The sequence below is a fragment of the Sapajus apella genome, unplaced genomic scaffold (genome assembly GCF_009761245.1).
Source record: "Sapajus apella isolate SASKATOON/1434 unplaced genomic scaffold, GSC_monkey_1.0 scaffold28, whole genome shotgun sequence".
Lineage (NCBI taxonomy): Eukaryota > Metazoa > Chordata > Mammalia > Primates > Cebidae > Sapajus > Sapajus apella.
Genome location: NW_022436968.1, coordinates 4,932,652 through 4,949,442, shown reverse-complemented (window position 1 = coordinate 4,949,442; position 16,791 = coordinate 4,932,652). Strand labels below are relative to the sequence as shown.

Sequence of the window (16,791 nt, the reverse complement as noted above, 5' to 3'; positions counted from 1 at the left end):
TAAGACATTCTATCCTTATTCCTCTATTACTTGGTCCCTGATATGGGCACTTCCGGATGATCTCCCCAAGTTTCCTATCTTATTTGAAAGCGTATATAAAAAGTTGGATTTATTTGCTATCACTGATCATGATGCATCTCCTGCTTTTTACCTCCAGGGGACCAATGAGAATAGTGAAAATTCTCCTGCTGGTAGAGCCCAGCCTGTCCCATGCGAGACTCACTCTGACCCATCTAGAAACCAGCCATCCCCTGACACAGCAGCATCTCAGACACAGACCAGCCCTGCTCACCCCAGTGTGGACCCACGCACAGAGGAGAGTGAAGAGCAGCAGGCTCAGCCGGCCGTGGGAGAACACTGAGGGTGTCCTGCTCATCTCACACCCTGCATGGAATCAGGCTCCTCAGCCAGGACAGGGTGAGGCCCCCTAGCCAGGATACACCTCCCCTGGAGGAGCACAGCACTGCATATGCTTCTAAATATCTAAACTCATTAACATGGAAACACACACACAGGAGCTACAGTACATATTGGCAGGAAAAGGTAAACTTCCATAATCCGCATTGGAATTACAACAGGGAAATGGAGTTCAGTGAGGGCTTTCAGTTCTTTGGTTGGTTAAGGATGATAGAATTTCTCTGCCAGTGCAGTAAGAGTTGAAACCAGCAGTTACACTAAGTGGAGGGAATGAAAGTGTTTTGAGGTGAATGTTGATATAATCTCCCTCTTCTGATTATTAATTCTAATTATTTGGTTCTTAATACAAACTGGGAAGAAATAGAACTCATCTATACTTTTGTTTTTCTTGAAAAGAACCATTTTTAAAATTACAAGATATATTTTAAAAGTAACCAGATAAAAGTTAGTAGCACATGTGCTTTTGTTAAAAATAAAGTTAAAAGTTAAAAAATGAAGTTAAAAGTTTCAACAGAAACTTTACATATCTTTAGCAAATATATTTTTGTATGTGTATGGTATATAATGGAAATAATTCTTAGAGCAACAGAGTTATTATTGACTACTGCAAGCTAAGCTGAGCTTAAAAATGCCTTTTGTTTTGAATGGGCTTTGAGAAAAAAAAAAAAAAAAACGGAAACGAAGGATTATTTCAAATCAACCAACCAACTCAGTATCCTGTGGCTTGATAGACAAGAGTTTACTAAATATATTGATACTGTAAATAGCCTCTCTCGCTATTTACTATCTTATAGTGATTCAGGCTGTAATTAGCTGAGGGAATGAAACACACACAAAAATCACTGAATTCCTAAGAGTTCCTTTAACTAAGCAGTACTATTTACAAATAACAGTATAAGATTTAAGTGCCTGGGGGAGGGATACAATTTTTAGAAATTACATATTGGGTCAGTTGTTTTGTTTTTGGTGAGAAAAGGTGGTAAATAGGAAACCATGAACGGGAAAGATGGCAATAAGGAGCAACTATACTTTCCAATGACTAAAGAAAGAAATCTCAGTATACTCCTTCTCATGAAGACACAGTCAGACACTGGACAATGTAGTGTATGCAACTGCAAATGTTACAAAAGCAGCCAGAACAATGGCTGGGTGGGTCACACATAAAGCTTGCTGCTTAAAGTCAAAGCAGAGGAAATAGGAAACCTGGGGGGAGTGTGGAAAGGGGACACAGTTTTAGCTGAATAAAGGTGAATTATATAATTTATGTAATAGCTGTGGATGAGCACAGGAGAGAGGAAAGAAAAAAACAAGAATTAGAAATGAGCAACTCACCTTACCCTCTGACCCTGATTAGACAGGATCAACTGTAAAGTGAGGGCTTCTCCATGACACCATAGTTCTGCCCAATACTGCAGTTGGGACAAGAAATTCTACACTTGGATGTCTAGCTTCACCACAAAACACAGCTTAAAAATAAAATAACTGAAAGAAGTAGAATTCAGCAAATCGTTATTTTTTGCACTTGAACTGAAATGTACTGTACTGTAAATTATGACTCATTTTAAGTGACCTTTAAAATCAGATGTATTTATTACACTTGTGTAATTATAGAAATAAAGAAATGGGTGACAGGCTGAACCTCACCTATGAATGTACAGTATGTGGATTTGTGAAACTGACTGTAGGAAGTCAAAAACTTAACTATATCTTGTGTTTACAGTTCTGATTTATTCCTTTGAAAAGCCTGCTCTTTTGGAAATGCACAGTTGACATGTTGAAATAAAAATAAATACCATTTTTAAATGTTTCTTAAATGACAAAGATGTAACCAAACAAAAGTCCTTTACTCTGTAATGAATGAGACCAAATTCAACATGCCTTTGTTATGGAACATTTACTGTGACAGCAGAATTGATAATGCAGTCATTTCCAGCCTTGTGAGCTGACACCTTCATGGGTTTGTGTACTTTGTGACCGACTTTTTCTTCCTGTCCCCAAAGTGCCATATGCTACTTTAAAATATTAAAGTGAATTCAAATTAAATTTTTATTTGAGATTTTGTTCTTGAGGTCCCTCAACACACGCAGGGGTGTCACAGAGCCCAGGCTGGTAATCACTGCCTTAATGACTTACTTCCTACTCTTTCTCCTATGGTTGTAGAAACAGTAAATTACCCAAGTGCTGAGCTTGTGTGGATTCAAAGAAGTTAATTGCTAATTATTAAACTACTCCTCAAGTCTTAAGAATAGATTATAATACATTGTCCAGCAGGCACTAAACCTTATGAAAAGTGTTAAGGAATTCACAGGAAGAGCAATGCTGCTTTAATGGCTTATTAATCCTGCCACGGGTCACATGAAGTGGATAGTTGGCTAATAGCTTCGCTCTGACTGGCAATTCCTTCCAGTACTGCTGAGGTGGGGACTGCTGGTAGTACTGACACCATTACTTAGGCAGTATTCCTCTCAGCCAATTTGGAGGTAAGCAGTGAATCTAGGAAAAGGTAACCACAGCTGTGGATATTGGGTGCCTATAGTGTGCTAATGAGATGATCATTTTGCCCTTAACAAAAACTGGAGGTGTACATATCACTATCCCCATTTTAAATAAGAGGATTCTGAAGCTTAGTTTAAGTTATGAGCTCAAGATCACAAAGCCAGGATTCAAACTCAGATTTTCGTAGTGTCAAAGCCCTGGTCCACTTAGTATCTTCCCCCACCCCAGGAGGCCAGGAGGCCATTCCCTGCATCTGTTGTGGTAGAGGAAGCCATAAAACAGCCTAGCCTAAACCATTACCATACATACCTGATATGTGTATGTATGTGGTTATATTTCCATTTAGGATTTCTAGATATTCCTAGATTCCTAGAAATCCTTCAAATTCTTGATGCTTTGTGAATTGTAGGAACTCCAGACCCTTTATACTCTGGAGGTGAGTTGGCTGGATTGATAACTCTGCACAGGAAACCCAGAGGTTGGTACAGACTCTGGCCAGAGCCATGGGAATCAGGAAGGGAAAGAGGACACACCCACAGCTCTGTATCCAAGGCAACAGCATCATAGAATAGCACTGTCCAGCAGGACTTACTGAGAAGATGGAAAGTTCTCTATTTGCCCTGTCTAGTACAGTAGCCATAAGCCACATGTGGCTATTAACTGAAATGTAGCTAATTTTCTGGGGAATTAGGTTTCTAATTTTAAACAGCCACACATGGCTCATGGCTACCATATTGGACAGCAAGGGTATAAAGGAAGAGATCACCTTGGGGAGATCTCTGGGCCATTTTACTCAGCTTCAGTGTGAGGGGTTAGAGATGAAGATTATTATTCTGTAAAAAGATGAGGGTATGCTTTGACAGTGACTATAGGTAAGAAAGAGGTGATGAAAGTGCATGGAGACAAGACAAAGGCTACTTTTGAAGCCCCAAACCACTCCTGGGCTTGTTTAGTAAAGCTTTGAGAATATCTGGCTTAAGAATTCCAAACCATGGAGCATTGGGTGACAGACTGGTGCCTAGGTGGGGACAGAAAAGGGGTGAAAGGGGGAGTGGTTTGTCAGATCTCAGAAAGTAATTTACGTTATGCCAGGACAAACTGGCTTGTTATAAGGGAGTAACTGGAAACTTGCTGATATCTAACATAGTGGAAAAGTGAGCCAGTCTAGCTTAGTGCTAGTCCAGCTAGGTATCTAACTCTCAACCAGCTGCCATCTGCTTCGGGCAGCTAATACAGGACCACTTGCCTCCAACTATGGCTCCAGGAAAGTCACAGTTTTTAGATGACAACCCAAGGGACCTTACAGTGTTAGGAGTGTGGGCTCTGCAGTCACACTGTTTGCATTTGAGTCCCAGCTCTGCCAGTGAGAAGTTACACTCACATAAAACATATCAGGGCCTCAGGACCCTCCTCTGTAAAACTGAAGTGATTACACTATGTACATTACAGTTTTGATGTTTAAAATGAGTTATGTGACACATAGTGTGTGCTCCATAAATACTGCCACTGTTGTGTAGCAAAAAGCCCGGGGCAGGAGGAGTGCTGTCTCATTTCCCCAACCAGGGTGTAGCGCTATTACTTTATTGCCATTTAAATCTATTATCATATTCTATTATCTCAACCTACAGTGCCATACTATACATATTTACCTCTATCTAATAAGCTGTACAACACGGCATTCATTTCCAACATGCGTTGTAAATATTAAGTGGTTGCGGATATGAGTTAGTTAAGAGATAAAATAAAGGAAAACATAAGTTGAAGAGGATGGAAAAAAATGGCAACAATCATATTCCATAAAGTGAAAAGTTTGCAGAGAGAGGTTATAAGTTCCATAATTTTCATTTTCCTTTTCTTCTTCAAGGTGTCAGCAAAAGTAAACAATAATTTTATAATCATTTAACAAATTACATACCATACTCTCTCCAACAGTCAGTGGAAGATGCTATTCTTTTAAATTATAAACTTACATTTGAAAAACGTCAGGATTTTTTTTGTTTCCTGAACAGATCACTGGCATCTTAGAAAAATAACATGTAGACCAGTGCTACTCAAAGTGTGCTCAAGGACTGGTGCCGTCAAACTACTGCTGGTATGTGACAACAACACAGAAATTAAACATTTCAAAATATGTATGGCAAGCTGACATTGTCATGACATTATGATCATCATGCTTATATTCTATGTGTCTTTTAAAGACTATTTCATTTTTCTAATAATTTAGTGTATCTTTCAAAAGTATTACTTGTGATGAACTACAGGGAAACTGGTCCATCACCCCAGACAGCCTGAGAAGCACTGACAAGGGCCACAGACTACAGTGTCCATAGCTGCGGAACACAAATGACTGGTATGCGTGTAACATCAGCAGATGTAGTCACCTCTTGAATGCATTATCCATGGGGCTGTTTCCTTAATTTTCTTAAAAAGATGGCAATAAAGGAAGTAGAACATGAGCCCTGGAAGCAGACACATAGGAGCCTAAATTCTGATTCTACCACTTTAGCTACATGTGTCCTTCAGCAACCTTCTCCTACCTCAGGGTCTGTCCTCATCTGTAAAATGAAAATACCAAAACATATCACAAAGTGGTCATGAGGTGCAAATTAAGAGGTATAGAAGGTGCCTCATATAGTGCCTGATGGATCTCTAATAAATGTTGGTCTTCTTCCCCTTTCTCTTTTTAATTAGTCTTTTTTGGAAAAAGGACCAAATCTAAAAAAAAAATCAGATTCCCAAAATTATTTAAATAATAAAGAGAAGCTACCCACTATCCAAGATTTTCTTACATAAATATAATACTCATTTTAAATCTCTGGTGACCTACTAAGGTATCACATTCAGGAATCATAACAGAAATATACAGTTACCTTGAAAAGATAATCCAACTCCTAGGCCAGAGAAGATTTTAACATATCTGAGTAAAAATATTCCCATCAGAGGGGGTGGGATATTGGTCATTAATGAAGATTAGAAAAACAACAGTCACAGAGAGGAAACTGTGGGCAGGACCTGCATAAAAGAAGGGATGGTCTTTGTCAACGGGTTGGTATCTCATCCCATTAGCAAGGCTAGCCCCATTAGGGTGGGAGTGGGGGTGGCATCTGTATTAAACTCTTTGGCTTCATGACATTAACCATGTGAATTAAATAACAAGCTCCCTTTGTTTTGTTTCAGTTCACCAAGCAGCCACCTTATAATTTGATCCCTTGTAAATCTGTCGTCTGAGAGAGAATCTGCGAGTCATATAAATTCAAGTGTTTTTATCCTTATACTAGTTATATTTTTGGTTGTGAATCACTACCTGTACCAACTATATGAATTGGTTCACAGGAGACAGGTCTTACGGTGCAATAACAAAAAGCAGGGTTCTGAGTCAATAAGGGTAACAGTCACACCCAAACAGTTTACTCTTCAATGTCATGCCACCCAACAGGCTCTCTCTCAGAAGGCAGCTTGCCAGTGTTGTCATCTAAAAGTACCTCTCTGTCTTCCCGCAGGCTTCTTCAAACTTCCACATGCATTATATTACCTATGCCTAGGATCTTGCTTTCAGCTGGACAAGAAAAGCTAATTTATAAATTTGTACATCTCTAACTTTGGGGAACAACCACATACAGAATAATGTAAGAGACTATTTCTTTAGTTGACATCATTTCAGGATCTTAATTCTCCCACATATTTAGATATTTTGATGTAATCCATCATCTATTCCAAACCTCTTAAAATCTAAATATCTAAAATTTTCAGATTTAAAAAAAAAGTCATAAATGGAAATATTGTCTTTCCCGTCAGATGGACATTCCCCTGTAATTCAGCCCTAAGTATTACTGGCAAACCATATAACTAATTCACAAAGCATTTTTTGTGATATGTAAAATGTGTTTTAAAACCTTTTAAAAACAACACTTGAATGATATGATTGTTTAAGCGTGGCCACCTACACTGTATCTCACCCACACATCTGGTGTCAACCGTCCAACTTGCTAACAACAGTAAGTTTTTGTAGGCACCAAACATAAGCAATAACATAACAAAGGGATCTGTTAGGCTCCATAATTGTACACCTGTGGTATGTGAAGCACAAAGCCAACTTCCAACCACTTGGGAAGGGCAGAGCCATTTTATTGAGTGGTCATTTAAACTGTTCAAAGGCCTTTAAAAAGGAAGAAGGAGAGAAGAGATGAGGGACATAGAGAAGGGAAGGGAGGAGAGAAAGGAGGGAAAGATTTCTCACAAGTTATCTGTACATTGCTTGATGGGGATTAGAATTGTGATCAGTACTATACTATACCGCAAATCAAATGAAAACAATATAAATACACTAAAAATATCACAAGTAATGCTTTTAATTGTTTAACTTGTCATAGTAGTCACAAAGCAGAAACTGACAAACCTATGATTTCCTCTAAAAATAAACATGGAAAACAATATCCTGAAGGACTGCTGTTGTTCTTCTCCCTTTGGCTGTTTTTACTGTGATGGTTACACCTGGCTAGCTGCCCACGAGGAGCTGCTTCCTTGCCTCAGCAGTACCTCTTCCCCTGGCCCAGTGGTTGTCCTGGCTGGGACGTACCCAGCAGCCCCAGCAGATTGTTCATGTGTTATTTAATCATATGCTTATTTTGTACCACACAAGCTTCCTCTTAGGAGATGAACTTGGTGAGCACAGGCATTGATACATCTGCTACATTTATATCACCAATAAATATAATTATTTAAAAAATCATTTTAAACCATAGGAAAAATGTTCAAACTTCTGTTTACTCATAAAATAGTTACCATAAATCTGAATGGGAAATATATCCTTTGGTTTTTTAAAATCAAAGTCTATGTAAAGGCACAGATTAACATTAGTGAATATTACAAAAAATAAAAGTTCCTAGTATGAAAAGATGTCTGGCAAAAACAGACGCGTAAATACTGACCTACTACTTCAAAGAGGAACTATCATTTGAAAATCAGTCTAGAAAATTCCAGATGGGTAGCCATGTTCTTTTTTCATGACAGAAAAACTCTACTAAATTTGGCTCAGGAAAGCAGCAGTGCCAAAATTCTGTCTATCCTTCCCCCATAACCCTTGTCCTAATAAAAAGATTATTTTTATGACCCCATCACAGCAAAAAAGCCTAATTTGGATTCTCAGAATCAATTTAGCAACATCTTAACCTCGAGAATGTCTTGCCATATTCAAATCTTTTCTTAGATCTATGTTTTGGCCTTCTTTCCTCGGGGCCAAAGCTCACAGTTAGCCCATCATTCCACTCCAGATTTTAATATCATAAATCAAGAAAAAAATTGTTTTGTAAGAAATTGTTATAAACATATACAGCTAAACAATTTTTTAAAATTCAAATTCAATTCAAAATGTCACAAGAGGTTAAATGCCTTCAATTTCAAAATACGAAAAAAGAAAGTAATCATAGTATCTAATCCTTACATATGTATATAAAAATCTATGTATAAAAAACTTTAAAATATCTTAAGAAACGTTTCCCTTTATCACAGTTAAATAGCAAGTTGGCCATTACTGAAAAATAAAAAGTCAAGTCACCAACATTGTGAGGCCTGTGGCTGTAGGGAGATGGCTCCTAAGCTTGTTCCTGAAGATCCTGTCTACCTGAGTCAAAGGATACACCAGGGCTGGATTTCTCCCAGTGCTGTCTCTCAATGTGGTCTTGCACATGTTATTTAACCTCTCCAGAGCTCAATTCCACCACCATTAGCATTTTCCAAACAAGTGTTCCAAAGAATGTTAATCTCATGAAAGAGTTCTGTGGTCAAATTAAGCAAGAAACTGCATAATTTCTCCCCTTTGGGAGATTCACAGTGCACATGAGCATGAATAATGCCTCTGAGACGTCCTGAGGAACATTAGTTTAACTTCGTATCAATCTTAGTTGACCTCAGAATACCTTTACTGACTAACACTTAGTAGTATCCTCTGAGCTGTATTCTGGAAAACAACTGGTCCAGCATGTCTCAGGTCTCTTTTTGGACTTATACTGATGAAATATAGGAAGAGTATTTCAGAGTTCTTTGGCACAGGTTCAGGGGATTAAGAGTGGCGTGAGTGCCCTGGTCTCAACAAAGCACCTGCTTGTGCTTACTAGCCCTTCGAAGAACATCATTCCCCTGTTCCTAATGAAAGTCTTCATTCAAGGAAAGTGGTAATGGCTGTCATAGAATCTTGATACCCACCTACAGTACCATAAGTAGCAGAACTCCCCAAGAATGCTAAGTTATCTTCAAAATGGATTAGTTTTCCTTCCTACAATGACTTTTCTCCACAGCAAATGTTTTTGCCACTGTTCACTAGAACAGTTCTGCCTAACTTTAACAGACCCCCTGCCCTTTACCCATTTCCTTGTCCAGAATGAAGTCAACTTGAAGGTTGAGTGTCAGGAAGTACTTGGGTTAAAGAGCTGCTCTTCCAGAAAGGCACCCCCAAGGCCATACTGCTCTTCATGCAGACTGATTTCTTCAGGTGACAAGTGGCTTCCTCCAAGAACAAAGTCTGCAAATCTAATAAGTTTTTTGTTTTAAATGAAGTTAATGTTATCTCAGGAAGGTTTATTTGAAAGATAACATGTTCCCTTGCTATTTTTCCCCTTTAATTAAATTTGACTTCGCATCAATAGAGGGTGACATTTACACAGTGGGTGTAAAAATGGGAATGGCTTATGTGATCCCTCTTAAGACAGCTATTCATGGAAAGGGCAGAGAAACAGGCAGATGTAAAAGCACTAAGTGAGCCAAATGTACCCACTCCTGTTTTCTAATTCCTTCTTGTCTCTATTTTTTATTAGTTTCAATTTATATTATTCATTATTTTGTGTCAAATACTTTCCCCCTTCCATCTTTAATTTGAAGGCACTGTTACCTGGATAAAGTTATAAAGAAGAGAAAGCAATAAGGAAAAATGCTGGGACAGATGTCTTTCTTAGTAAACTTTAAAAATGATTTTCCACACCAATAGAAATGGAAGCAGTCACACATCCTATTCCACCTTCCCTTCCCATAGGGAAGTTATCTTTATGGCCTTCCCTATAAAACATCATATAAATATTTACTCTGACATCAGCAGTTCTACTGTGCAAAGTCACAGTACTGAGAAAAGGACCTCTGACAACTTCTACATCATCTGTTATCCAGGGAAATAATCTATTTCTACACTGAAGTGCCTGTACCAAACCATCATATTATTTCCAAAATCATTCTGAACTAAACTATGGTCGGAGCAGCAGAGCAGGACTTACTTTCCAGGAGTGTGGAGTCTGGAGATGACCAGCCATGAAGGGAAGTCGGGTTTTCGGCAGGTCCGGCGCAGCTCCTCCAGAGCACTATTTGTTTCAGCATCAGCTTGCTCCCTGTACTCATCTTCTGTAAGATACTTCACCACCAGCTCTTCTGATGGAAACCACTGCTTCATTCTCCTAAAATACATGGCATGTGGTTGTAGGATTACCACCTAATTCAATCCTTAAGATTTACAAAAATACGTATCTTAGCTAGTAACTGTAATAATACTTCTTAACTTCCTCTATATCATATCTATACTTTTTTATTGCTGTTATCATGACTAAGGTATAGAGAACATGTATTTTGGGCCTGATAGTACATTTCCCCATTTTCTGGACTATCATAAATAATGTCCTAAGGCATCTGAGAATCAATTTCTAATACAGATGTTAATTGTATTTTTCTTCCTCAGTGATTACTAATCACACAGTCAGGTAATTAAAAACCTGGTTTTTTTTTTTTTTTTTAAGCTTGGCCTGTTGATTTTCTTGGGTACTAACAGAAGCAAGCCTTTGAAATGTCCGTTTATGCAGACCCTCTAGAACATTGACCATTTACTCTCCAGACCAAGAACCTGGGAGGATTTGTGGGATATCACTTCCACCTAGTGGTGGTGATTCTGACTAATCCTAGAGAGAAAGAGCAAATATGGTACAAAATGTATAGTAATTCTTCCTTATTACATGCCGTGTGGATCATTATTAGAACTTTCTTTTTCCAATCAGGAAAACCCTAAATCTCATAAAATATAGGAACCTAAAAATTTAGGAATCTAAGAATCTCCTAAAAATAGTAACAATAATAAGGTTTAAAAAAATTTTATGAATGAGTTTTTAAAAATATTTTGGGGTGGCTTTAAATTTAACCAGAGATTCCCAAATATAAATGAGCACCAGAATTATTAGGATATCATATTTATTTAATATATATTTAAATATATATATAGTTTTTTCTTGAGGTTTGGGACCAAAGAAATCTATTATATTTTAAAGATCTTACAGTTGATGAACTAGATTAAGGATCCAGTGAAATAATTTCCTTCTCCTTTCCTGAATACAAATGAATGGTTTTCCTGCAGGAAAAACCCTGGATGCTGATCCAGAAGACCTGGACACAGTCCTGGCTTTGAGGTTTATTCACTATATGAACTTGGGGAATTTCTTAACAGTTAAGAGCCTCACCTAGCTCATATGAAAAAAATAAAAATGGAAGCAATAATATCTATGTCATCTACTTCATAGGTCACTGTACAGGTCAAATGAGACATTTTGTGTAGGGTGCTTAGCACAGTAAGTGGCCTACAGTAAGTGTTCAATAAGGATAATCAAAAGAGTAGTTACCATATGTTATTAAAATATAAATAATCAGGTCTTTGCAACTAGAAAGTACTATACAACATCAATTCCTGTTTCATTCCCTAGTTCTTTATATAGTTATTCACTAGCAAAATTTTAACTTGAGGAAATTACAGTACATTTTGATTGTTAGAGAACACAGTAAGTGCACAAAAGAACCACTGTGCAGAATGCACTTTGCTCTTGGCAGGGAGTTGGATGATGAAAGGGAAGGAAGAAGGAACTCTATCCTAGGTTCCTTAGGCCACAAGCCTGACAAAGGGCCAGGGACCTGAAAGATGTTGGGGGCTGGGGCAGCCTCAGTGACAGAAGACCTCTGGTGTTCCTAGTCACTGTCTGCCTCAGGCAGATGGGGCAAAGAGAGACCCAGTCAACATCAACCCTCCAACCCTGCCCTGCTGCCTTTCATCCCTGCCAACGTCTTCTGTGTGGGCTCCCTGTTCTGTCACTGGTGCAATTTTAACCCGGTGATATTGCAACACACACAGTTACCAGTTCCATAAACTACCAGTCACCATAGTGTCCTTCCTCACAGCCCATTTTACCTCTTGAACATTTATTCACTCCCTCTTCCAGCCTTGGTTCTCATGGTCCTCACCTAGGTCCTTATCATCTCTTGCCTGGACCACTGTCATGTCTGATAACTGTTCTCCTGCCATAGGGACCTCCCCTTTATATCCACTTGCTGTGCCAGAAGACAGATGGGCCACATCCCACCAGCCAATGAGTATTTATGGTCTCTGGTGTGATTGCAATGTATTTTTAATTATTTTTATTTTTAAGTGCCAACATTTAAAAATCCTAAGATTTCACATTCTAATCCTAATTCCCATTTCCAGTTTTTCTAGAAAACCAGTAGATCTGGCAATGCAGGACCCGTATTCCCACAGAAGATAAATCAGCTCAAGCTGAATGGTGTCAGCCCCATTTTCAATGAGGTTGCTTTGCAGAATTTCCCACAGTCCTCCTGGTCACCGCTGCCTTACCCCTGCTCAGCATCACTCACCGTAGTTTCTGTCTGGGTCCTAAGCAACTAGTTTGATAACTGCTGTACAGGCAGCAGTCAGAGAGGACTAACTAAAATGTCTCTTGTAAACCCCACTGTGTACAGGATTGGACTAGGTTGCTTAGCAATGGCCTGCCATGCATCTGGCCCATGCCTACATTGCTTGCTGCACTAACAGCACTGCCTGCCTCCTGATGGTACCAAATGGGGCTTTTTCTCCATCAGGAAAGCCCTCCACATTTATTCATCTGGTTATTTTTATTCATTCTTTAAGATTCAGCCTAGTAATGTCTCCAGGAAAGCTCTCCTGGCTTTCTTGATATACCCTCGGTCCCTCGGCAAGTTTCCATGTTAATACTTAAAAGAGATAGACATGTATGCCTATGTCTAGCAAGTATACCTCAAGGGTAAGAACCATCTCCATCTGTGCACCTGACATGAAAACAGCTGCTCAGACTTGATGACTGAGGAGAGGCATAACAAAGCTGTGACAACAGAGGTTACTTCACCTTTCTTTTTATACTTCAAAGGGCGTAAGGCTTAACTTAAAACCTAAAAGAAAAGAAAGTCCTAAATACAAATAATACCTTTCAATCATTTATGATTCATTTCTGTTTCCTAACTCATAGCTCATATGCATAGCTGATACCACTAAAGCAGTCTTTGGCTCTAATTAAAGAAAATGTTGAATAAAAGAAGAAATTTTAGGTAACCCAGAGCCCAAGTACTTCTGCCACGGACTCTAGGGAATTCTGAGTGAGCTCTAATTACCTGGTAATTGGTGGTACACCTCTGAACGATTAATGAAGACTAGGCATAGAGATGGGATCACATGTTTGGGGCTGTCTTCCCCTCTACACCCAATCTTGCTCAGAAAGAAATCTCCAGATTAAATGTAATTATGAGATTAAATATGATGCGTGCAAAAACTTCCCCAAATAATAAAACTAGAGCTCAAAATGTCAAATTTGCTGGGGAAAAAAATGATACATACCACCTCATATAACTGAATGCTCTCAGTGGGTAATGCAGACTCCAGGAGGACATGAGGAGGATTATGGCTGCATAGGCAAACTGAGGCATGGCCACACCAGCATAGACCAGAAGCAGAGAGAGAAGCCGCAGTGTCCACATCAGAAGACTTCTGCTCCTGTCGTCTGAAAGGGGCCCATGCTTGTAACAGATAACAAAGCTGAAAAATCCAACTATCAAGATATAGCCTGGAAAAGTAGAAGAGGTAAACAATATAAATTTAAATTTGAGACATTATGTGAAAAACCTGGCAGAGCCTTGACTTAAAGGTAAAAACTATTAGAGTACCGTAATTTTTATTTTCTTTTCCCAATGACATAAGGTTGAAAATGCACATAGGGCGTTATTCCTTCCATGAGATACTACGCTGACTTTTGCAATAGTTTGGGATGTACACTCATTATGATAATATATGTTTGTCTATATTTTAGTCCAGTGCCCTGATTAGACAAACGTTATCATGATTGTTTTGTTCAGGAAGAAGTCACAGTTTTATGTCACCATTGGTTACAAATCCTATTTTTTATTTTTACTTTCTAGTCATAAAAGGAAAAGGTAATTTTACAGTGGAGGCAGTCACCCTCTGAATCTAATGTTCAGTCTCATCATTATGATGGTGAGACTATAAGCTATTCTGTGTCTCTGGGTATCATCCAAGGTGAAGTGCCCATCACCTCTTAGGTATTCTGCCTTAAGTGTTTAATTTGTATCTAACCAAGCCTTGAGATCTAATTTCCAGTTTACTGAAAATACGCAGAAGAGAAGAACATGTTAAATTCTACCATAAAAAGGTCATCAGATAAATCTAGAAGGTAGACATTCTATAGGACAAGCTTGGTCTCTTTAGCATATCACTCTGATGAAAAAGGAATTGTTATGGATTAAAAGCAATTTACAGGACAAAACAGATGCTAAATGTGGTTCTGGACCATATCAGGGTTTACATAAGCCATTAAGAATGGGAAATGGCCTGGGTAATAGATTATTTTATGTAATTATTTTTTAGATAATAATTAACTGATTATATGGAAAAGGCACTTGTTTTTTAGAGATGAATAGCGAAGTATTTAGGGGAGCGTACCATGACATCTGTAATTTAAAAGTAGCACAAAAAGAAGAATGAGCTAAAAAGACACAATTTTCAAGTAAAACAAAAAACGTAATTGCTTTTGAGGCAAGTGAACTTATGTGAGAAATTTGGTGCTAAAGGTTAGGAGAAAATTAATTTTCTCATTGTCCATTACTTTCTTATTAAAATAAACAATAAAAGCATTTATTTTATAACATAAGACAAGGAAAATAAATGGTTTCTTAGCTTATCTGTTTCTGAAAAGTCAAGTTTTCATTATTCATTTATATTTAAGATTTCTCACCTTTCCTACTGAATACTTAAGAGAAAGAAATAAGCAGCTGCTTTTCAGAGAAACGCTTATATTACAAGTTAGATGTGGTCAGAGCTTAACCACAATTCAGAAGCATGTGAATTCAAGAGACATTTTTTTTTCTCTTTTGATCATTACTATAGAAAACTAAGAAATACGTCATAGGGAAATCATCTAAAATGAGATCTAAATGAACTGAAATCACCAACAATGGGAATAAGATAAACAAAATATTATTTTTAGTAGCATCTTTCCTCAGTTCAAAATGAAAATTTAGACACTGGAGAGAAACGTCTATTAAAAGAAGGGCTCTAGTTGTACATCTCAGTTTTACCAATCACAGAGCATATTGCTTTTCTATTTACCTACCTAATATATATGTTCTGTTTTCATACCACAGCCACTTCAGATCTTCCATCAACTGGTACACAACATAAACTGAAGCAAACCAACAACCAACCATTAGAGCCCAAAAGGTGCTATACTGTGTGTGGAAGAAAATAAATGACATATTTTTTGGTTCTTTCACTCTCACAAAAATAAAAGCAAACAAATAAACCTTTTGTATTAGAAACTCCTAAATCAAACTGAATTGAAGCCAATTTAAGAAACTCCCTAGGGTCTTAAGATATGGTCCACAAAACAGCAGTAGCGGCATCACATGGAGCTTGCTGGAATGGCAGAGTTGTAGGCCCCACCGCAAACTGCTGAATCATAACCCGCATTTGAACAAGATCTCCATGTGGTCTGCATGCACACTGAAGTTGTAGAAGCACTGTTACAAAGAATAAGTGTATCTCAAAATAATGCTGCTGTTGCAAACTTTAATCAGTGTAACTGCAATACCACCATCATGAAATATGTATTTATCCTCAACTAAGTTCAGTGGGTTATTTTACTGAAGGTGTGGCCAGGCACAGTGGCTCATGCCTATAATTGCAGCACTTAAGGAGGCCAAGGCAGGTGGATCACTTGAGCTCAGGAGTTCAAGACCAGCCTGGGCAATACAGTGAAACCCTCTCTCTACAAAAAATAGAAAACTTAGCTGGGCATGGTGGTGTGTGCCTGTAGTCCCAGCTACTGGGCAGTCTGAGGCGGGAGGATCACTTGAACCCAGGAGGCTGAGGTTGCAGTGAGCTGAGATCATGCCACTAAACTCCAGGCTGGGCAACAGAGCAAGACCCTGTCTCAAACAAACAAACAAACAAACAAGGTGTGTGGAACTAATAATAATTTTTAAAAATCCCCAGATGTAGCAGTGCTGTTATTTAAGGCCCCAGTGGTTCAGCATCATGAGATTCCCAGCTCAATAAATAGACATTTTCAGAAATAGCTTTCTATCACTTAAGAAAAACAAATTACCTAGAAAGTAAAAGGGTCTCAAAAAAAGTATCACCAAAACGTAAAACTTAGCTAAGCCTACATATAGTAATAAATACAATCAGGAACTCCAGAAAAAGATACATTTTAAAGCCAGTTTACATAATGAAGAAACATAGTTTAAATTATAAACTATCACAATGTGGATTAATTTTGATGAATTTTTCATGTATGTAAGATCATGATTTCCATTTTTTATTCATTTGCACATAGTATGCATACCTTTGGAATAGATCTTTTCATCAACAGCAAGACAAAGACTAATGTCATTAGAACACCTAGCACAGTTCCCGAGGAATAATAGAAAGTAGGGCTTCTGTCAAGATAAACAGATAAAAGCCATTTAAATACCAAACAGCACTTTCAGTATGAAAAACATGTTTAACCTGGCAACGTCAGTCATAAATAACGCTAAGAACAA

At 38.1% G+C, this 16,791-nt stretch overlaps 2 protein-coding genes across 9 annotated transcripts in view; one reads left to right on the top strand and one right to left on the bottom strand.

Moving 5' to 3' along the window:
- MFSD6 (major facilitator superfamily domain containing 6) overlaps window positions 1–2,231 on the top strand; it is a 93,433-nt gene extending 91,202 nt beyond the window's left edge. For 3 of the 4 annotated variants that reach the window (XM_032292626.1, XM_032292629.1, XM_032292628.1), the window contains one exon: window positions 158–2,231. In XM_032292626.1, coding sequence (XP_032148517.1) covers window positions 158–361 — 204 coding nt within the window. In that variant the 3' untranslated portion in view covers window positions 362–2,231. The remainder of the gene's footprint in view (window positions 1–157) is intronic. The other variant, XM_032292627.1, reaches the window with a different exon arrangement.
- The window catches only part of NEMP2 (nuclear envelope integral membrane protein 2), a 33,118-nt gene continuing 17,468 nt past the window's right edge, over window positions 1,142–16,791 (bottom strand). For 3 of the 5 annotated variants that reach the window (XM_032292630.1, XM_032292633.1, XM_032292634.1), the window contains 5 exons: window positions 16,593–16,686; window positions 15,360–15,474; window positions 13,571–13,796; window positions 10,173–10,349; window positions 7,234–9,438 (listed from right to left, as the gene is read on the bottom strand). In XM_032292630.1, coding sequence (XP_032148521.1) covers window positions 9,315–9,438; window positions 10,173–10,349; window positions 13,571–13,796; window positions 15,360–15,474; window positions 16,593–16,686 — 736 coding nt within the window. In that variant the 3' untranslated portion in view covers window positions 7,234–9,314. Of the gene's footprint in view, window positions 5,926–7,233; window positions 9,439–10,172; window positions 10,350–13,570; window positions 13,797–15,359; window positions 15,475–16,592; window positions 16,687–16,791 lie in introns of those variants that run through there. The other 2 variants (XM_032292631.1, XM_032292632.1) reach the window with 2 other exon arrangements.